The sequence below is a fragment of the Planococcus citri genome, chromosome 2 (assembly GCF_950023065.1).
Source record: "Planococcus citri chromosome 2, ihPlaCitr1.1, whole genome shotgun sequence".
Taxonomy (NCBI): domain Eukaryota; kingdom Metazoa; phylum Arthropoda; class Insecta; order Hemiptera; family Pseudococcidae; genus Planococcus; species Planococcus citri.
In genome coordinates, this window is record NC_088678.1 from 15,784,323 (window position 1) to 15,806,841 (window position 22,519).

Sequence of the window (22,519 nt, forward strand, 5' to 3'; positions counted from 1 at the left end):
TTTTCGCCATTTTCAGTGTTTTTTGAACGCCTGTTTGGTAAAGTTGATGCCTCCAATTCACATCGTAGTTATTTTTAGTTTTTTTTTTTTTTTACTATTTTATTTCTCAATCGGAATGATTTTTTAAGCTCTGCCATATGCGATTCAAAGGTAACGAAACCTCGGGACTTAATTTGGCATCGAATTTGTGATCACTTGGATGTGACTTACGTAACAAGAAAATGTAGAAGAATACCTGTGTATTTATACACGCGTATAGCAGATCGGCGAGGAGATTTTGAAACCCAACTTGCGCTATTGTGTGTATTTCGTGATGGTAGAACTAAAGCTGTAACTCTTGGTAATGGAGAAAAACCTTTATTGCAATGGTATGAACTCGGAGGCTTCTGGTATCCCCTGCGATTTCTCGATTATTCGCCTTATTAAATTTATTGTATTTTGTATGCAGGATTTATTCATTTATTTATTCATTTATTTTTGCATTATGACCTATTTTTTTCCCATTTTTTTTTCTAGTAGTACATTTTAGGTTTTTTTTTTTTTGAAAAATGAAATATAAAATTGGTTATTTTTTTGGTTCAAGAATGCTTTAAAAGTTGATTTTTAAAATCAGTCAGCTTCGATTAATCTTTACCCCTTTGAAAAAATGTGTTACCCATTTATGAGAAAATCAGTTTTTTTTCAGAAAATTACTATAGGTAGTAGGTACATTTATTGAGAAGCAGGCAACTCTTTTTCTTTCATGCTTCATCATAACAAACGTGTAGATATTGCCCTTTTTATTCCAAACGTTCACATCTCACATTTGGAGCGTGCATGTGCTGTTTAATCAGCGACGACGACGAGGCAACCAGTGTTAACAGGTGGCTATTAAGTGTACCTACCTATAATACATATACTTACTTATATACGAATACCTTTATACCTTACCTACCTCTACCTGCATTAAACTTTATTTACTCTCTCTTTAATTAACCCGGCACGAGAACGCAATGCGACTAATCGAAGTAATATTTAACGTGAAATTTATCGCGAATTATCACGACTCGCGAGTCCTGAACGCGACGACGACGACGCACGTATGAATGAAATTATACATTTTACGAACAAGTAACGATTATAATTCCGGAAGCAGAGCAGACTTTTATACATGAATACCGATCGAATATTGATCCATTTTACGAGTTAACATCTGGAACATTTTTTTTTCGTTCGTTGAGAGAAATTTGAATGCGAACAACAACAAAGAGAGAGCCATACAGTCTGAAAGTGACGAAAAATTGCCTCCTGTGAGCTTTTTGGCTCGAATCGGTTTTTTTGACATAAATGAATTATGTTTTTTGCTCCAAGGGCCAAAAAATTCGATGAATCTTTGACATTTTAAGTAAGTCATAATTTCAAACTTCAAAGACTGAAAGAAAAGAACAACTTCTGACATTTTGATGATATTATCAGACCCTTAAAAAATTGAGGGCGGATTTTGTTAGTCCTCATCTACTCGTAATTTCAAAATGTTTTCTCTGACTTTTAAAAGCTTTGAAAAAAATTCTACTTACAAATTACATCGAAGTAGACTTTTAGATATCAAGTCTAAGAACTTGAGAAAAATTAATGAATTTTGCTGAAATTATATTTAGGTAGCCAAGACTTTTCTGACAGTTTGGAAATCTAAACATTAAGTTGAATTGAAAATTTCAGATGCTGAAATTTATTTTTCGAGTTTTGGCGATTTTTTGAGTATTCCAAGGACAATTTTCATAAATATCAAAATTTGGTAAAATAGACAAAAATCTGAAATTTTGGATTTAAGTTAAAATCCAAATTTTATATCTCCCGAGTAGATTGGTGAAGGTTCCAAATTGTTCTAGAGCCTCCAGCAGATTTTTGGAATCTCCAGTTGAAGAAAAAAAAAACAAAAACATTGTTGGTTGGGTGAAAATGAAATTCAGCACGCACTGGACTTGGATTTACTTTTTTGTTACCCCTTACGATCGAGTTTAGTACATATTTTCAAAATTTGTTCAAAATTCTCTTCGACAATTTATTTTTGGAAAAAAAAAATCGAAACATCGTTCGCGAATGCGTAAACGAAAAAAGCTGAAATTTGGTTTGTAGTTTGTAGGTACCCTATATTTTTGGCCACCCGAGTGGATTAGTGATGGTTTCAAACCATCTTGGAGCCTCTTGCGGATTTCAAAATTGGATTTTCATAAAAAATGTTTGAATTTTTTATCAAAATTGGAAAGTATAAATTTGTATGTACGACATATTTGTACCTACTTACTCCCAAAATATGCTGAAATCGTGTTTTAAAAATTAGTTTGTTATAAAGAGGGTAGAAAAGTGTTTTCATTATAATTTTCTGATGCTTACTTTTCGAAACAGGAACAGACTAATTTTCAGGGGTAACAGCATCTCTTAGAAGCACAAGTGCTAGAGCCCTTCAAATTTTGGTCAAATTTCAAAAAAAAAATTCAAAAGTGAAGTTGTACCTACATCGATTTTTTTAATCTGAAGGTGCCCAGTTCAAATATTGACTTTTTAAAAAAAAATCTAATCCCTCTGAACTCCTTTCCTGTGTCCTTGAACATGGTCAGAATACCTCTTAATTTAACTAGTCTCTAGATAAGAGCCTTTTAAAGTTTGTATCATGAAGTGTAGGTACTCTCTATCCGAATGAAGGGTCTGGGCAAATAATGCAGGACTCGTACTGAATTCCCCCCCCCCCCAAAAAAAAAACTTTAGTAACCAAACAAGTTCCAAAAAAACAACTAAAAATCAACCAAAGAAGTGACGAAAACGTGAGCTAAACATTTTAGTGTAAAAAAAAATCATAAAAAACAGAACATTACAAATAAATTGAAATTTTCTGGTTTTTAATTTTAAAAAGTTCAACTACTAGATACCTTTGAAAAATTTTGATAAAAAAGCGATACTTTCTTGCAAATTTTGGCCACAAAGTGAGATTTCTTGGCAACTTCTAGGGGGAAAAAACAAGAATTTTGGCCAATTTTTGAGAGAAAAAAAGACATAAATATTTCAAAATTTTGCTAAAAAACTAAAATTTTTGTTTGAAAAATAAAAAATTTAACAATTTTAGCAAAAACAGAAATTTTTGGGAAAAAATAATATGTATTGTTTCGCAATTTTTATTAATAAGCGAGGCTTTTCAATTACTGAAAAGCCAGCATTTTCAGTAAATTTTCGCAAACAGCAAGACTTTTGGACAATTTTTTGAAGCAAATGAGACTTCTTGACATTTCTGACAAAAAAATAAAACTTTCAGCAGTTTTGTTTGAAAAACGAGAATTTTTGTCAATTTTTTAAAAGGCGAGCATTCTTGAAATTGGCTCGGGCAGAACCAAAAATTAATTTTAGCACCTATAACTTTTATTGATGCATTTCAAGAGATTTGGGCGTTTAAGCTCATTTTATTTTTGACCTTTCCAAAGAAATTCAAAATTTCTGGAGAAAATTGAAAACTTGTTGGAAGCTCTAGGATACCCCAAACCTGATGTCAGGTATGGACTGGTTTGGTTGGAGGCCTCTCCCGGATGCACCGAATGATCGAGGCCCTCAAAATGTTATCCCCTCCCCTTCAAAATCTCCTTCTCATTATTTTTCTCAAATTTGGATACATATGTACTTGAATGCTAGTTGTGCAATTGAGTTTTGTTGGAATAAAACATAGAGGTTTTTCGTGAGGGGGAGGGTGACTAAAAATTTGCCAATTGGTATGAGAAAAAAAAACAATTTTGCCGAATAAAATGACCAATTTCTAAAATGAAATAGGAGATAAAATGGCAATTTCATCAATTGATAATTATCATACAAGTACAATACTCATTTATTGAGGCTTATTGTGTTGAAAAATTGTTATTTTCCTTTTTGAATTTATATGGAAGTTTTAAATAAGGATTTTTTAGCTTAGGAAAAGATATATAGAAATTGGTCTGAACGAAGCGAGGACAAAAGTGTTCAAAAATTGGTATTTCAAGAGATACAAAACAAATTTGTTTTTAAAAATTTGTTTATTTTTTTGGCTCCAAAATTTTTTGAATTTGAATGTCAAGTTTTTGAAAATTTTAATTTTTAAAATGAACATCAAACAGACCTGAACAAAGCGAGGGCAAAAGCTTGCAAAAATTTATGTTTACCTACAAAACGTAAAAATATAGTATTTTAGGGATCTTGGTGTCTATTTGAAATGGGAGAGAGTAGGGGGTTAAAATAACGAAATTATTCACAGTGATAAATTGTGATCTGTCACGAGAAAACCAACCTAGTGTCAAAAACGTAAATTTTACAGGAAAGGGCATTTGAAGTTTTGAGTCTATGTATCACGCGATCTAAAATTTGCAGGTCCGTGAAACTTGCACCACTTTTGGCCCCCATGTGTGCCAACATAACCCGATATTTTTTTTCAAAATCATCACATTCAAGGTTGCCAAGTCCAATAATCGAAATTTCCCAAAATACATTTTTTCGATTTTTTTGAATTTTTTGCCAAAAATGTTGCAAAAACTACTCGAGTATAAATTATTAATGAAGAATAAGTTATCATTATTAAATCTATCACGTTTCTTAACAAATTTGCTCAAAGTGAAAAGAGTTAATTTTTCCAACTCAAGCCTTACTCAAATTTCAAAATATGGCACAAATCCTTCAAATGTGGACCGATTGTTGCAAAAATTTGCATTTCGACTCCCCACAACATACCTTTCAAGAAAATCAAAAAAAAATTTTTTTCAATTTTTACTGTAGTTGCTCTATTTTTTTGACCTCAGATTAAGGGTCAAGAGAATCGTTCGCGAACGTTTCAACCCCCACAGTCGGATTCAGCACCCTAAGTACTACTAATGTCCACCATAAAAAAGATATCGATTTTTTGGACACTAAGCTGGTTTTCTCGTGACAGATCACAATTTTGTTTGAAAACATACCTAGGTATGTATTTTATGAAAAAGCTTAAAAATCGTTGTTAAAACATCTTTTTTGGAATTTTCAACTTTTCAAAAATTCGTCAATATTTTAAAAATGAGCTTTTAACACCTAAAATTTTAGTTGAAGGGGCTTTAGGACATGCTCTTTCAATCCATCATAATTTCCCTCAAATTGGAAAACGTTAGTTCAAAAAGTCATTTTTTTAAAGATCTTTTCAATAAAATTTTTTGAGAACTTCAAAAACCAAAAACTCTACGGAAGTTTCAGAGTAGTTCAAAACTACCCTCAATTGATTTAAAAAATCAAATTTTTCCACCTGTTGCAATTTAATCAAATTTGATTTTCTTGGTATAAATGATTAAATTACATTTTGAAAAATTGAAAAACGGAAATTCAACTTGTAAAATTTGGCCTGGTGGTGGTTTTTTTTTGGAAATTGGGATGCTCCATAAATTTTTTGCTCTCCATTTCCAAATTTTTTCTGCACATTGAAATACTCTTCCCATGTAATCCGTATATACTTGAACAATTCCAACAAAATTCACCCCTTCCCTCCACCAATATTCCCACAGCCTGAAATAAGTTAATACTCCGTCTGGAAACCGCGAACCTTTTATCTCTACTGCACAATTCATTTTCACGTAGGTAGAGGTATCGAAGTGAGAAGGAAATACTCGTAAGCTATCTGAAGCGAAACATAGTCAGCTGGAAAATGGTATATTTGTACTTACCGAATCCGGTGTATTGCAATCGAATAATCCGGAAAGTAATAGCACAGAAACAATATCCGAATTACCATACTGAGCGGCTAAATGCAACGCGTTTCGACCATCCTGCAAAACAAATTAATTATACGCTTAGTCCATATAATAATCTTATCGCGTTCTCATATGTTCGTCGAACCTTAAGGTGTATATTTAATATACTTATAAACGTACGTACGAGATGTACATAGGTACATACAGTGTAAATGCAGAATACATAGCCGAGTGAGAGAGACAGACAGAGAGACATGTAACTTGTGCTTGCATTATACCTACCTACATATTATTATTATTATTTATCGTGTACTAAGTACACAATGTATGCTATAAACATAGTTCGTTTATTCATTCATACAGAATGAGACGCATCATAGACCCACAGACGCTCAGAACCTCACTACAAGGTATTGTGACATCATTAGAAAGTGATTTTCACAGAGCTTTTTCATTTTTATACATCTGCACATTTAAATGCATACACAGTACACAGTACACACATAAGCGTGATATTTATTATAATATATTATTTTTTTTCAAACGTGTAGAAAAATCGACTATAACAACGTGTATTAAGGTGTTATTATTTTTGAGAGTGAAGTCGCCATGCGGAGGTTTTACTTACATTATGCAAAAAAGCCTTCTCTTCTCTTTTACTTTCATCTTACCTACCTATGCTGAGCTGCGTGTGTATATTTACCAAAGCTGCAGAGGGAAAGAGAGACACGATGAAACCATAATACACACAGCCCAACGTAGGATATTTTTCAATGATGGAATTGTTATTGCGTGACATTAATGCAATGCGCGAAAAGCCAATGGCATTATCGATAAGATAATAAGTACGTTGGATAGTTTTCATAAATTATTTATATTGCTTTCTTATTCCCCGGCGTGCGGCTCAGATATAGTTGCAGGGCAGATATTACCAGTCGTAGCAGAGAGTACCTATTCGAAATGCTGCGCTGTTTCCGAGAACCTTATAGTACATATACCTCTCTTATTACTGTGTATAATGGTCCTCATCGTAGCACAAGCTATACGCATTTTTCCCCAAACGACCAAAATTTTTCGGAAATGTTTGGACTGACAATGGTGGGGGGGGGGCAAGAGGAGGAGATTCGCAGCGTGGTAAATCGGCAAAGCCATTCTTATATAGCGTCTTAACACCAAACGTGACTATCTTCTTAAGGTATTTCCCGTTAGAGAACTAATCAAAGATGGGCGTAACTGGTCGTCTCATAGCCAAGATATTGTTGCTGGTACCTATCTATCTAGGTATATCTAAGTATGTGTGTATATTATGATACCTATACCTATGTACAACGTGATTTTTATCAGAGGTGATTTGTTCTTTGCCTTTTTTCGAAAGAAACATTTAGAAAGCCGCAGCAGCCAGGGCCAGGGTGATATGGTAATTGGATTTTAATAAAGAAATAATAGATAAGATTATCTGAATACCTATATACCTACTTTTTAATATAGGTCCTAGAGTACCTAATCGTATGTAAACAACTGGGGTTTATTCGAATTCCTGCGCTCGAGACGTTATCAATTTGAATGATTGTCATATTTTTTGGAGGGAATTCCAATTTTTTTTACTCAATTGAGCATTTATGTGAGTCTATAGTTTGGTTTTAATGAGATCCCATACAGGTTACTTTTGGTCAAGGAGTCAGTAGGTTAGACTTCGTGGAGGTGTTTGAAAAATGTATTATATCGTGATGCATCTACAACGACCAAAATTTTGTTAGGTACGACATTTGTACTCGTAGTTGCAGCATGACAGGAAATGAGCAGAGGTGGACAAGCTGGACTCTTTGGACAGGTGGCTGGGTCAGTGAGTGATTTAGTGCCTACCGAAGAAAGTTCGCTGAGAATATGGGCACATGCTGATTGTGTGAGATGTGGTGTATTGCCTTTTACAGAAGGTGTAACGGTCCAGAAGAAGTATAGGTGAAGTGGTCAAAAAAAAAATGTTTTTGTGATTGTGGAATGTAGAACTTTACGAAACTGATGGATATAGAATTGAAAATTGGACCAAAGCAGTGACCATCCCCCCCCCTGAAACCGAAATTGAAAGTCACACGAGAACAGAACACCTCGTAGAATGTATCAAGATCAAACCGCAAAATTACAAAACTGCACCACAGGTAGAAAGATTTTTGTTACCTTTCAAAATTTAGAAGACTTTATTCTCAACTTGGAGACATTTTGAAATTTTTGAATGATCTTTGATGAAGAAAAAAATAAAAGAAGATGCATTTTGATTGAAATTATTTCTGCTTACTTTCAATTTTCATTACCATGATTTAATAAAATATTTTGGAAGTTCAAAAAAGTACCTAGATACCTAAGTACACTACATAGGTACCAAAAGAAATTGAAAAAAATCGAACATGTGCATCTTTTCATCTAAAATACGAATTAATTCGTTCGCGAATGATACACCTAAAAATATTCAGTTCGTTCGTGAATGATTCACCAAAAATTAATCGATTCGTTCGCGAACGAGTCATATATACAAATCAATTCGTTCGCGGATGATTCACCAAAAATTATTCAATTTGTTCGCGAATGATTCACTAAAAAATTATTCAATTTGTTCGTGAATGATTCACCAAAAATTAATCGATTCGTTCGCGAACGAGTCACTTATACAAATCAATTCGTTCGCGGATGATTCGCCAAAAATTATTCAATTCGTTCGCGAGTGATTCACTAAAAAATTATTCAATTCGTTCGCGAATGATTCACTAAAAAATTATTCAATTCGTTCGCAAATGATTCACTAAAAAATTATTCAATTCGTTCGCGAATGATTCACTGAAAAATTATTCAATTTGTTCGCGAATGATTCACAAAAAATTATTCAATTTGTTCGCGAATGATTCACTAAAAAATTATTCAATTCGTTCGCAAATGATTCACTAAAAAATTATTCAATTCGTTCGCGAATGATTCACTAAAAAATTATTCAATTTGTTCGCGAATGATTCACAAAAAATTATTCAATTTGTTTGTGAATGATTTACCAAAAATTAATCGATTCATTCGCGAACGAGTCACGTATACAAATCATTTCGTTCGCGGAGGATTCACTAAAAAATTCTTCAATTCGTTCACGAATGATTCACAAAAAATTATTTGGTTTGTTCGTGAGTGATTCACCAAAAATTAATCGATTTGTTCGTGAACGATTCACTTATACAAATAAATTCGTTCCCGAATGATTCACCAAAAATTATTCAATTTGTTCGTGAATGATTCACCAAAAATTAATCGTTCCGTTCGCAAACGAGTCACTTATACGAATCAATTCGTCGCGGATGATTCACTTATACCAATCATTTCGTTCGCGGATGATTCACTAAAAATTCTTCGATTCGTTCGCGAACGAGTCACTTACACTAATCAATTCCGTTCGCGAATGACTCACAAAAAATTATTCAATTTGTTTGTGAATGATTTACCAATAATTAATCGATTCATTCGCGAACGAGTCGCGTAAACAAATCAATTCGTTCGCGGAGGATTCACTAAAAAATTATTCAATTTGTTCGCGAATGATTCACTAAAAAAATATTCAATTTGTTCGTGAATGATTCACCAAAAATTATTCAATTCGTTCGCGAATGATTCACTAAAAAATTATTCAATTCGTTCGCGAATGATTCACTAAAAAATTGTTCAATTCGTTTGCGAATGATTCACTAAAAATTAATCGATTCGTTCGCGAACGAGTCACTTATACTAATCAATTCGTTCGCGAGTGATTCACAAAAAATTATTCAGTTTGTTTGTGAATGATTTACCAATAATTAATCGATTCATTCGCGAACGAGTCACGTATACAAATCAATTCGTTCACGGAGGATTCACTAAAAAATTATTCAATTCGTTCGCGAATGATTCACTAAAAAAGTATTCAATTTGTTCGTGAATGATTCTCCAAAAATTAATCGATTCGTTCGCGAACGAGTCACTTATACTAATCAATCCGTTAGCGAATGATTCACCAACAAGCAACAATTAATCAATTCGTTCGCGAATGATTCAGCTAGAAATCGATTGTTCAATCACCAATTGGATGTAAATGATTCGATTCGATTCGATTCGATTCACTTTGCTTGAAAACACACCTATGAATTCGAGCGACAGTTTCACAAAAACTGAGTCAATCGTGAATTAATTGATCCGTTTGCCTATGATTCGCCAGGAAATCGTTCAATTTATTTAATCATCAATCGTTCGTACAAATAAGTACCTATATGATTCGATTCGATTGTACGTAAACAGATCAATAACTATAGCCAACAGAAATGTTTCAAAAAAAGTGAATCAATTCGTTCGTAAAAGATTTTTATTTGAAGAAAAGTCGGTCGCTTTTTTTTTTGAAAACGAATCCGTTGAACGATTGAAATTTCAAAAATGATAGATGGAAATGGTAAAAATATTGTCGACACTACCCCCACCCTCCCAAATATTATTTAATCCCTTGTATACCCTCAAAAACCTACAATTTGACACCCATAGTTCCATTTTTGAAAATTTTGGGCTCGATGTTTTTTAAAATCGGGATCAGCGATTTGGAAAACGTAACGTGGTGATTCTTTTTTCGGTGGTTTGCGATTTTTTGCGTTCCCTTATTCTCCTTTTTTACTATAGGTAGTAATTTTTTCGTTGTACTCAAAACAATGCACTTTTCGATGAAAGATCCAAAACTTTTTGAATTTTATGAAATTTGGATATTCATTGCACGATTTAAGGCTTGTATCAACATTTAAAAAAAATAAAAATGAAAGAAAAAAGAAATTAATTAGAAATCAACGTCCTCAAAAACTCAAATAATCATGGGTCATTTGAATTTTTTTTATGTTTCAAATTGCGGAGACGTATTGTGAAATGCAGGACTCTCGTTTTAAAAAAGTATAGACTCAAATTCCAAAAATGTCATATTATTTGATAACATTTTTATGTTTTCATCTTTTGTGGGCCAGTCTACGTGAATTTAGTTCAATTTTGGATTTAGATTATCGTTTTGCGGGTTTCTCAAGTTAAAAAGTTGGAAAATCGCTATCACTGATCCCTTCCCCTCCTCTTCCTTCTTCTGGAACTATTGATGCTGAGGCATGTTTTTTTTCAGTGTTTGCTTGACTTTCAGTTCAGTCTCAGAAATGTATTCTTCCGGATCAAAAGTTGATCGTGATTGAAAATCGATTAATCGAATCACAAAAATTGATTCATTTGCGAGTTTTGATTTCATTTGATCGAAGGGTTTGGTAAATTGAAAATTAAAAATCACTTTCGGTCTTGAAAAAACTCTAACGCACGAAATAAACGCGATGAAATTTTTTTTAGGATGAAAAAACACAATTTTATTGTTTTTTGAAGTAGGTATGTACTTTCTATTATTTTACCATTTGAAGTACAAAGTGGCCTCAAATGAAATTTTGATGAGGAATGGAATTGTAGAGGAGATGTCCAGAAACAACTTCTGTAGGTTGGATGATGTCGTTACATTTTTTCGTAACAGTAGCGTACGTTGTTTTTTGTATAATTGAGACCCTATTATCACTCTAGCTAGACCAATAAATTATCCTGAAATTGGATACTGTGGGTAATACACTCGTAATTTATTCGCCTCTGCATAAAATCGACTATACATCGAAACACAAAATCGATGTAAATTGTATATCCTCGACTATAAATTATACCCAATCTGGTCACATTATTGTTTATTCAGCTCAACTGGGTGGACAATTGGACATTGGACACTGCCAAAAACAGCAGGACTTGGAAAGTCGCTGCAACAATGTACACTTATGCAAGCCTTGGTTCACTTTTGTGTATTTCCAATAATTATTTCCGCGCATTCATATCCAAAGCTTTATAATGCACGAGATCTTGATCTTCAGATTATAGAACAACATTCAGCGGTCATTACACCGACACATTGAAGGTATTCGAATCCGGTAATCTGCACAAAAAAGGTGCAAATTACAGAGCAGGATCTACTCATCATCCTATAAGATCCATATGCTGTGGGTAAGTTTAATTACCTATGATTTTACAGTTTTAAAAAATTCGCGAATACCTAGAGTGAGCTTCAACTACACCTCATATTCGTATCTGATCACGACTCAGGGCGGTTTATACCTATCGATTTAATTACGATAAAATCAACAATATAGAAAGAGCAACGTAGAAAACAAGAGAAAATTTTTCGACAATACTGGAACAGAATCTGGCGCGTGAATATAATTTCATACTCGGTAGACTATAGTTACTTGTACATACTTATGCACGCGCATAGAGCCCATAATATAATATACCTTCTGAGGCTATGGATAAGTAAACAATGGGCGAAAATTTATAGCTGCGAGTTTTATCAATTGTGAACGGCTCAATCGACAATACAAATAATGAGACATTCACTCAAACCGGAGACGGGAGGCTGCTACAAAATACCACACAAATACGATGATGAAAAAGAATACACTTTTAACAAATGATTCTTGTCCGAGGTATATAATTTCAAATACACTATGCACCGATTGAGTGCTGTTGGGTCGTAATGAGTACCTTGGATGGTTGGCTGCTGCGGTAACAATTATCGGTTATGAAGCACGGTGATATCTTTATTAAAACAGGGCACCTATAACTCGATCGGGCTTCTGCTTTCTTGAGCCAACACGACTCGAGCCGAGCTAAGTGAAATACGGTTACAATTATGTAGGTACCTATGTAAACTTTACCAAGTACCTGCATATATATACCAGAGTTATTAATTAGGGTGTATCTTATTTCCAAAAGTTGGAATTTTTCGCCTCCCAACCTCCTCCCAAGTTGTTACCACTGGTAAGAAAATAATCCCAATTTTTTATTTTTCTCCTATCTGCCAAAAAAGTGGTGTCGGTAGCTCACCCCCCCCCCCTATGTTGAAAAAATTTAAGAATTAATAAAAATCAATTCATCAAAATGTTTTGCTTCTGCATCACAATTTTTCAAAATAATCTCATTTTTAAGGAAATATTTCCCCCACCCTTCAAACCATATTGGCTTTCCAGAAAGGAGCTCCCAAAATTGAAAAAATGAAAAAAATGAGCATGCATCAAAATCAGGGAAAATTTTTTATCTCATTTCCAAATTAGAATTGTTCTACGAAATACCCCCCCCCCCCCCTCTTCAAGAAAAAAACCTTTGCTGGACCCCCCAATGGTGCTGGCTCTCTTGTACAAATGGAGCCCCCTCCCCCAAATTTGGGAAAAATTAAAAAATATAAACATTGATGTCTGTAGAATTTTTTTAAATTTCTCATTCATAGGTGGGATCTCTCTAAATGAGCAGCTTTTCCAGAAAAACTCTCCCAGATTATGTTGGTTCCCCTGTATAATCCCCTCCAGGTCGAAAAAAATAAAAAAAAATAAATAATGATGAATGATGATATCTGTACAAATGTTTTGAAAATGTTTCATTTTTGGACAGAGTACTTTTAAATAACCAGATTTTCAAGAAAAGCCCTCCCTTGGTCATTCAAGTGATGTTGTCCCTTGTATTAAGTCCCTAAAGTCGAAAAATATCGAAAAAAATGGAAAATTGATGCCTGAAGGTACAAATTATTTGAAAAATTGTCATCTCTACGTAAGCAGAAAATTTCTAGATTTTTTTCTCTTTTTTTTTCAAGGAAAATTTTCCCTTAGTCCTCCGGAACCTATACATAAAAATCGCCAATGTTGACAAAAATTTTTTTAAAATTAACAAATTGGTATTTTTTCAAAATTCTTTCTCCTTTTAAAGTTTTTTAAAAGTGAATTCTCTTCAAGAAAAAACCTTTTCGACATTTCATTTTCATTGTGGCTTTTGGAGATGAACGCTGAAAGTGATCAACTGAAATCAATTTCTTCGTCCTCCAAAAGCAATAATTTTGGCTGGTTTAACTCATTCAGTTGCGATAAAACTTGGAGCAAATCGTAAACATTAAAAATACTTAATGCTTTTCTGATAAAAATAGATCAAATCCAAAGATTAAAATTGAAAACAAAAAACGTAAAAATATTCATATTTTTTTTTACTTATTTGAGGAAAGGAACATTATTCAACAGTTTTTATAACGAAAGTGGGCGAAATTCAAGAATTAGAAGATAAAAAAAAAAACTAAAAATTTCAACTTTTTTATTTCTTATACAAGGGGGAGGGGGAGGGGAGGAGGAGAGCTTCCTGGCACGACTCATTTATTTTTCTCATGAAACCCAACAACTTTAGGGCATTGGAAAATATTTTGTCCACCAATTACTCTAATCCACAGGTTAGTCATGAGCGGAGATAGGGGGCTAAAATTGATATGAATGTACTTCGAGTTCATTTTATCTAAATAGAAACTTGATTGAGATGTTGGAATTGGAAAGTTCACAACTTTGAAAAATTTTGTGAGATACTTCGATTTTTTTCATATTTTGTAAAATTAGAAGGGGCTTACCAGCTTCACTTATTTTTCACCGAGGGAGCTGAAAATTTCATGGCGTGATTTTCTCACTCGAGGTAACAACTTCAGAGAGTGGGAGTGGAAAAAAACGAAAAAAAAAAAATTCCACAATATACAGGGTGTCCGGATTGTGGGGGTACAATAAACTTCAGATTTGGATATTATAACCGGGTGGGAGAAAAAAAACGTAAGACAAACAAGTTGCCTATTTTAAAAATTAAAGGGACAAAATACGTTTTCAAAATCCGGGAGCCGAAATCCAATTTTGATCATGGGGGTCGGTAGTACATTGAAAAATGAAGAAAATTAGGTACTACATATTATAACTTTTTACCTATCTTGCGAATTGAAGGGGTAACAAATTATTTTTAATTTTAAACAAATCGCGATGAAAAAAAATGAATGTGGAAAATGAATACTTCGTCAAAAAATAAACAAATTTTGTTATGATCAATTTTTTACTTACTCTAAAATTTGGGATGCTTTAGAAGCTCAAAAATTTGATGAAATTTAATAGTAAATCAAAAATTATTGAGCCTCAAACACTTTTTAAATTTTTAAATTGAGAAAAAAAATGATCATAAAAAATTTGTTTATTTTTTTACGAAGTAGGTATCCATTTCCGCATTCATTTTTTTCATCGCAATTTTTTGAAATTAAAAATCATTTTTGTAACCCCTTCAAAATTAGGCAACAAGGGTCATTCCACGTCAATTGGACCAAGAAGTGGTAGGAGGGGGTTTGGCGATTTTCTTGAAATTTTTCCTGTGGAAAAACCTTTTGAAGGGATGACCAATGGCGCAAATCGCAGCTCTCTAGCCCATTTTTAAAGGCAGCCAGGGGGTGTCAAAGTTTTCAGTGAACCTAAAACATCATTCATTTCAGCAGTGGATTACTCGATAACCGCGATACCTACCAAAATGGAACATTTTCTCATAGTTAGAGGTTTTGAAAGGCTTTTTGGTGATATCATAAAAATCAGTGTTGCCACTTTTTTTCGTACAAAAAATTAGCTTAAAAAGTTTCGAAACTTAGTTTTCATATTGGTCCGACTCTCAAAAATTCTGAAAAAAATACATTATGGACAACTTTTCATGCTGAACAACATATTAAAAAATTGGGATGGTAACATGTTGCAAAGTTCATTTATTTTTAAAAAATTTAAAGTTTGCGAAAAAATGTGATTTTTTGATTTAAAACATGAATAAAAGTTTTCATAGATGAAGTTGACCCATTGGAACCCTATTTTTACGTATCTGTTGAAAAAGTTGAAAAATTTCTTTTACTCGATGAAATGAACTCCTCACAAAAAAATCAAAATTCAAAAAAATTCAATTTTCAATTTCAAACATCAAAAAAAGTTTAAAATTATTCAGTTGTCTTATTTTGACCTCTTTCTGACGTATTTCATGAAAAAGTTGATAAAATTACACTCACAACAAAAAAATCAAAATTCGTTCACTTTTTGAATCTTTTCGAATTTTGATTTTTTTGTGAGAAGTTCATTTCATCGAGTAAAAGGGGGCCTTTCAACTTTTTCAACAGGTACGTAAAAATAGGGACCAAATGGGTCAACTTCATCTATGAAAACTTTTTTCATGCTTTAAATCAAAAAATCGCATTTTTTTGCAAACTTTAAATTTTTTAAAATGAACTTTGCAACATGTTACCTTCCCAGTTTTTTAATATGTTGTTCAGCATGAAAAGTTGTCCATAATATATTTTTTTCAGAATTTTTGAGAGTCGGACCAATATGAAAACTAAGTTTTGAAACTTTTTAAGCTAATTTTTTGTACGAAAAAAAATGGCAATACTGATTTTTATGATATCACCAAAAAGCCTTTCAAAACCCCTAACTATGAGAAAATGTTCCATTTTGGTAGGTATCGCAATTATTGAGTAATCCACTGCTGAAATGAATGATGTTTCAGGTTCACTGAAAACTTTGACACCCCCTGGCTGCCTTTAAAAATGGGCTAGAGGGCTGCGATTTACGCCATTGGTCATCCCTTCGGAAGGTCTTTCCACAGGAAAAATTTCAAAAAAATCGCCGAACCCCCCAACCACTTCTTGGTCCAATTGACGTGGAATGACCCAAAAGACGTTATAATGGTACCTACCTAATTTTCTTCATTTTTCAAAGCACCACCGAGGCACCGACCCACATGCCACATGTTGAAAATCGGGTTTTGGCTCTTGGATTTTGAAAACGTATTTTGCCCCTTTAATTTGAAGATAGGCCACACCTTCAAATAAGTAATCTTTTTTTCTTAGTCGTACCCGCGGTTGCATCCAAATCTGAAGTTTGTCCCACCACTCCACGGACACCCTGTATACTAAATAAGGTATACTCTAGAATTATAATGTTGCTGAAGCTGCAGAAGCACGCAGCACGAGGCTTTATCGTAGGTAAATATTGATAAAACGGCTGTTTTTTTTACCCTACTCTTCTGGCGTCTGGTTGTACTGTAAGGTTATCGCGATAAATGATTTATCGACATACTTACGGATACCTTGGTCGGATATAGCAATAAGGCAGAAAAATACACGAAGCAGTACGTCACGGATGGATTCACTTATTAGTATACTATATCAAGAGGCTGAGTAACTCGTCGAGGTAAATTTAACGATATTAACGTCAATTACAACGTTTCCATTCGTTAATGACAACTTCGACCTAATTCTTTGCTGGCCCGATACCACTAATTGTTTCGAGAAAGAGGAGATTCATCTTTAATATCCTTACACCGCCGACACCGCGGGTACTTTATGGCTTGAAAACTAATTACAACAACGAGCAGCGTTGATAGAGCATAGGCTAAAGAGGATTATACATAGTATAGGCTTGCAGTAATGTGTGTTGAAAAAAAAAAAAAATATCACACGTTTAAATGAACCTACGATTAGATGCTCTTGGTCGTGTTTTTTTTTTTTTTTTTTGAGAAAAGCGGACACGTACAACTAGTATGTTATGTACCAGAGTTAAATTCAAATGGACAATAAGACTAGTTTGAGATTTTTAAAGTGATATACTGTGTACATATTATGTATGGTAGTACATATACCTTATACCTAGACCTACAATACTCGTCGACCAGTAGGTAAGGTATTATTTTGAACCGGTGCCAGAGCTATTCCGGTAATCGTGACCAGGCCGATTTAAAATTCGTTATTAAAGGCGTCCGCGCGTTCCATTCCCTTCCTCTTACCTCCACGCCGCCCGGACCCGTGCCGCCGGTACATACTACAATTTTAATGAATCTGTCATTTGTCAAATCCCAGATTGTTCAATTGTTTTTGTAAAAACACGCACAAAACTCCCACAATTTTCGTGTACCTACTATCTAGACCTAAAACCAAACGACGACGACGACGACCGAGTATATTTTCTATGTAGACTTGAGAGCTACTAAGAGCATTCTTTTCGACGATGCTTAGCCAGAGCCAGTTAACTGTGCAGTGAGTATGTATGTATAGTTCTGTAAATGGGAAATGTAATAAGTAATTGAGGCAGGTAGGAGGAGGGGAAGGAGGGTTAATTTATCGAGACTGATGCTAAGTGTGCTAGGAACATGAGAATAATTTTGGTACCAGATACCCTAATCTATGAGTATGAGTCTATGAGATAGTCAGCGAGGCTATTGAGATAGTGTTGATGATGATGAGGAAGCAGTAATTTATATGCTGAGATGGGAAGGCTAAGGATACATAAAGAAAAGAACTTGCTATAGTGAAAAATAATTTTAGTTATCACCTCTGCAAAAATTGAGTGCTGGAAGGACACCAAGAGAGGGGTCGTATTTTAAAAATTAGGATATTCGATCACACAGCCCTCGAAAACCTTACAATTTTTTGATAAATTTTTTTACAATGTGTTTGAGGTGATTGGTGAGAAAGAGCAGCGCTGGATTTAGGCATGGGCAGAGTGGGCAGTAGCCCAGGGCGGCAAAATTTTAGGAGCGGCAAATTTCTAATTTTTTTCGCTACTTTTTAAATTTGAGATGTAAATATTATGACAATTAATAAAAAAAAATTATGGCTGTCAGCTGGATAAAAAATACGCCTTGAATTGCTTTACTATTTTAAATAATGTCAAGTGTTCAATGTTGCTTAAAAAAATATGCTTCAAAAATATTTTTCATTTTAGGGTGGGGAGGGGCGGCACAAATTTACTCAATTTACTGCCCAGGGGCGGCAAAACCCTAAATCCGCCTCTGAGAAAGAGGAGGGAGGGGATCAGAAGAATTGATAAGAAATCTAGTATTCGAGCATACAGCACCTTCATTTGAAAATTGAATACTTAGATTGTAAATATCGTAGAAATTCACACTCGCGAGATTTTTTCAAATTTTTAGATAATAGTTCCAAATTTTGGCAAGCTGTTGAAAATTGAGCTTTCAAAAAAATGAATTGAACTTTGGAAACTTATTACCTATGGATTTGAGACATCTCATTTCCAGTGACTTCGCCAAAAGAAGGCAACAAGGTCTCCCCCTCCCCATCTTTTCTGGTGAATATTTAAAATAGAAACAGAAGTACAATTGAAAAATTTTCGCTTACGGTTAGCTTGAGCAGTAATTTTACTTTCATTTTCATATGTATAATAATCATACCTTAATGATTTTTTTTCGTACATTTTGCTGAATAGTCTTCTCTCTGCGACCTCATTTTGAATAAGAGATGCTCCTCTCACATTGAGAAATGGAGGCCAGACAACGTCCTACTATAAATGCCACCACTCTTCGTTCTCCAGTATTCATCATTTCGAGAAAAAAATTAAAATTTTCAAGAAATGTATTTTGGAAAATTTTGTAACTTTTTACTTGCAACTCGTATCGCTGAGATCTGTTTGATATGCAACCATCGTAACATAGTGTAACTGTGGTTGCATATCTACCCTCTGAAAAAACCTTACTATTCCGGATAAACCCTGTATACCTACCTACCTACCTACGAGATTGTTGGATTTTAAAAAAGAAGCCAAAAAATTCCACATTCGAGCAGGAGAATTTTTCAGAATAAAAAATGAACGATAGAAATGTTTTATGTAAATAGTTAGGTACTCATAAAATAAGAATTGTCGCATAAAAATGATTTTAAAAGACTTCAAGATCCAGGGATGAAAAGCTAGCTGAAAGCTTAAAGCCTAAAGCTGAAAGCCGAGCAGATTTTCGCACTTAGCCAAAAGCTAAAAGTTTGCAAGTCTTATTTTTTCCAAGCCGAAAGCTAGCCAAAAGCTTCATTCTTTTGGATTTTTTCAAAGGCTTTTTCACAGAATTAAATTCTCTAAATTCAGAAGCAACAAAAAAATGAAAAAATTTCATTCAATTTTATTTTAATGCGATTTAGTGAAATGAAAAAAAAAAAAGGAAAATAATTCTAGCAATGAACATTCTTTACTATCATTAATTATGAAATCAATGTAAGTATACTTGATCTAATTTTTAGTTCCATTTTGTTGTAAATTGATGGCATATCAGCTAAAAGTTTAAAGTCAAAAGCTTAAAGCCAAAAGTTAAAAGCTAAAAGCTTAATGAAATATAGCTGAAAGCTGTTAAATTGAAAATATAAGGGAAAGCCATTGGAAGCCAAAAGTTTGGCTAAAGCAAGCCTTAAAAATCGAGATAGCCAAAAGCTAAAGCCAACAGTTTTAATTTTGAAATTTCAAGCTAAAAGCCAAAAGCTGAAGTTTCATTTTAAGGCTTTTCATCTCTGTCAAGATCTTTTAAAATTTTAGGAAAAATTTGAAAAAAAAAAGATTTTTGTGAGAAGGCTGAAGAAAATATAAAAATATGTTTTTTTTTGTTACTGATTGAAAATTCGTTGTAAGAAAGTAATGAAGAATAATTATCGTCATTCAAGCCTCAACACGTTGACTTTTTGACACAAAAATCGACGATGCAATTGTTTCATAATACGTAGGATGCTCAGGGAGTGAGTGTTCAAACTGAATATTAGAAAATAGAGCCTTATTATGTACTAGAAAAACTGAAATTCAAAAAGAAGACGGAAAATTTATCAAGACAAAACAAAAAAAAATGAAAGAGCATCTAAAAATACACCACTAGGTTGAATTTTAAACACTGAATTCCATTTTTCGATTTGTATCAAATTTAAAAAAAATCGTGGACCCAGTTTCCACTTTTAAAAAAATGATGATAATTTTTTTGGTGGGGGGGGGGGAGGAATGAAAAACGTTCCAGAAAAATTGCCATAAAAAGGAACGAAACAAACTTTAGCACTTCTGAACTCAAAAATACCATCTCTGGTACTTTCAAAATTCGTTTTTGTCTATTTGAAAAAGGCGTGTTTTTAAGCGATTTCAATCGTTTTTTTTTTCAAAACCTGAAAAATTTTAATTTGTTGCAGACTTTAAAATTGTTCAAAAAGTCAGCCGATCAATAAGACCAAATCTCAGCTTTTTATTTTCATGCTCTTATGAATTATGTCTACGAATTTTCCATTGCCTCCTCTCTAAAAAATCGGTGGAAAAAACTTTGGATTTGAACCAACATAAACAGATTTTGAAAATTTTTGCATGAATTGATTTATAGGTATTCAAGTTTTAAGACGTTGAATTTCATTTTTAGCTTTTTTATGGCAATTTTTCTAAAATTGGAGAATCCAAAACTCTTTTGGAAACTCTAGAACAACTCAAAATAATCACCAATCGATTTTTTTGGGTAAAAAATGTTCACAAGGGCGAGTGCTGAATCTGCTGGAGGCTCCAGAATATCTTGAAACCACCAGCCTTTCATAATGAGTCAGATTAGAAGTCTCAGAAATTCGTCAGAAATTGTGAACTCAGAAATTCAGCTCCTAAAATTGAATGTTTTTTCGAGTTAATTGAAGTAGGTTAGGTACAGGGATGAAAAGCCTTAAAATGAAACTTCAGCTTTTGGTTTTTAGCTTGAAATTTCCCTCATATTTTCAATTTAACAACTTTCAGCTATAATATTTTATTAAACTTTTAGCTTTAAACTTTTGGCTTCAAGCTTTTGAGTTTAAACTCTTAGCTGATACACCACCAATTTACAAAAAAAAAGGAGATATTCAAAAATTAGATCAGGTACATTGATTTTCATAATTAGTGATATTCATTTTTTTTTCATTTTTTTTTTTTTAATTTAGAGAATATTCAATTCTGCAAAAAAGCCTTTGAAAAAGCCAAAAAAAAATGAAACTTTTGGCTTGGAAAAAATGAAACTTGCAAACTTTTAGCTTTTGGCTTAGTGCGAAAATCTGCTCGACTTTAAGCTTTCGGCCAGCTTTTCATCCCTGGGTAGGTGTAGGTATAGGTACCAGGGTACCTCTCACTTTCTCGTCAGATGAACATAATTGCCTATCTTTGAAATGATCGATCATTCATGTAAAATTTCAATTCCAATGTTCAACTTTAACAGATTCCTGAAATGAATTTTTTCCCAATTTGAATTTTTTTTGTACCAATTAAGAAACTAATTTTGAAGAACTTTTCCATCTTCAAAATGGTTCTGAACTATCTGGAATTTTCATTTTCTCGCATTGACCTTCCCTTGTGAGATTTTCGAAAATTCATTCGTTGAATTATTTTAAATTGGGCATACAGGTAAAGGTTACAAAATACTTGGAAAATTTAATAATTTTTTTTTTTTTGTTTTCAGGTTGCCATACAATTGGAAAATCAATATTGCAGTATAAGACATTGAACTCATCAGCTGAGGGTAAGTGAAGTGCTAAAATGTGTATTTTCTTGTTTTTGCCTTTTGCAGATATGAATTTGATCTTTCTTAAGGTAGGTATAAAATTGCTCACAGTCATTTTACTTGAAAATTTTCATATCTTCTTGACGTTCCAAAACTTGTAAGCATTCAAAATTGAGGAATAAACCCAAGAATTGCTTGAGACGTATAAAGAGGGAACATTTGAGGCCACACATTCCTAAGTATTCGCTCAGAGTTTTAATTAGAAAGCAGCCATAAAAAAAATGTTAGCAAGAAAGTTCCAAAATTAGAGTTGGGGAATAGTAAAAACAAATCGCTTCTAATATCACATAGCAAATTTTTGAACCACCTGCCTTCAATATGCTCAAAATTTAGCTCTATAGGAACAGAGTGTAAAAAATTCTCCAGAAACAAATTTTTAGCTGTCCAAGTCCATTTTTGTAATTTTGGTAAATTTTCAACCGTGCAAAAAATTTGTTGAGTGTCAAAAATTTGAAAATTTGACGTTTCTGAATTCAATTATTTTCACCTTGTGCAACTGAAATAATTAGGAAATAATTTTCTGGTCTTATTTTAAGCTACTGGAAAGATTTTTGATCGTTTCAAGCCATTCTGGAGCCTTCAGT

At 33.3% G+C, this 22,519-nt stretch overlaps 1 protein-coding gene and 1 long non-coding RNA gene across 2 annotated transcripts in view; one reads left to right on the forward strand and one right to left on the reverse strand.

Annotated features, from left to right (window-relative positions):
• Positions 1 to 22,519, forward strand: part of LOC135834791 (uncharacterized) — a 104,231-nt gene that overhangs the window by 26,537 nt on the left and 55,175 nt on the right. Inside the window, exon 3 of the long non-coding RNA XR_010556763.1 lies at positions 21,834 to 21,893. This is a non-coding gene — a long non-coding RNA (uncharacterized LOC135834791). The remainder of the gene's footprint in view (positions 1 to 21,833; positions 21,894 to 22,519) is intronic.
• The window catches only part of LOC135834790 (ankyrin repeat domain-containing protein 6-like), a 92,538-nt gene that overhangs the window by 25,785 nt on the left and 44,234 nt on the right, over positions 1 to 22,519 (reverse strand). Inside the window, exon 3 of the mRNA XM_065348756.1 lies at positions 5,676 to 5,777. Coding sequence (XP_065204828.1) covers positions 5,676 to 5,777 — 102 coding nt within the window. The remainder of the gene's footprint in view (positions 1 to 5,675; positions 5,778 to 22,519) is intronic.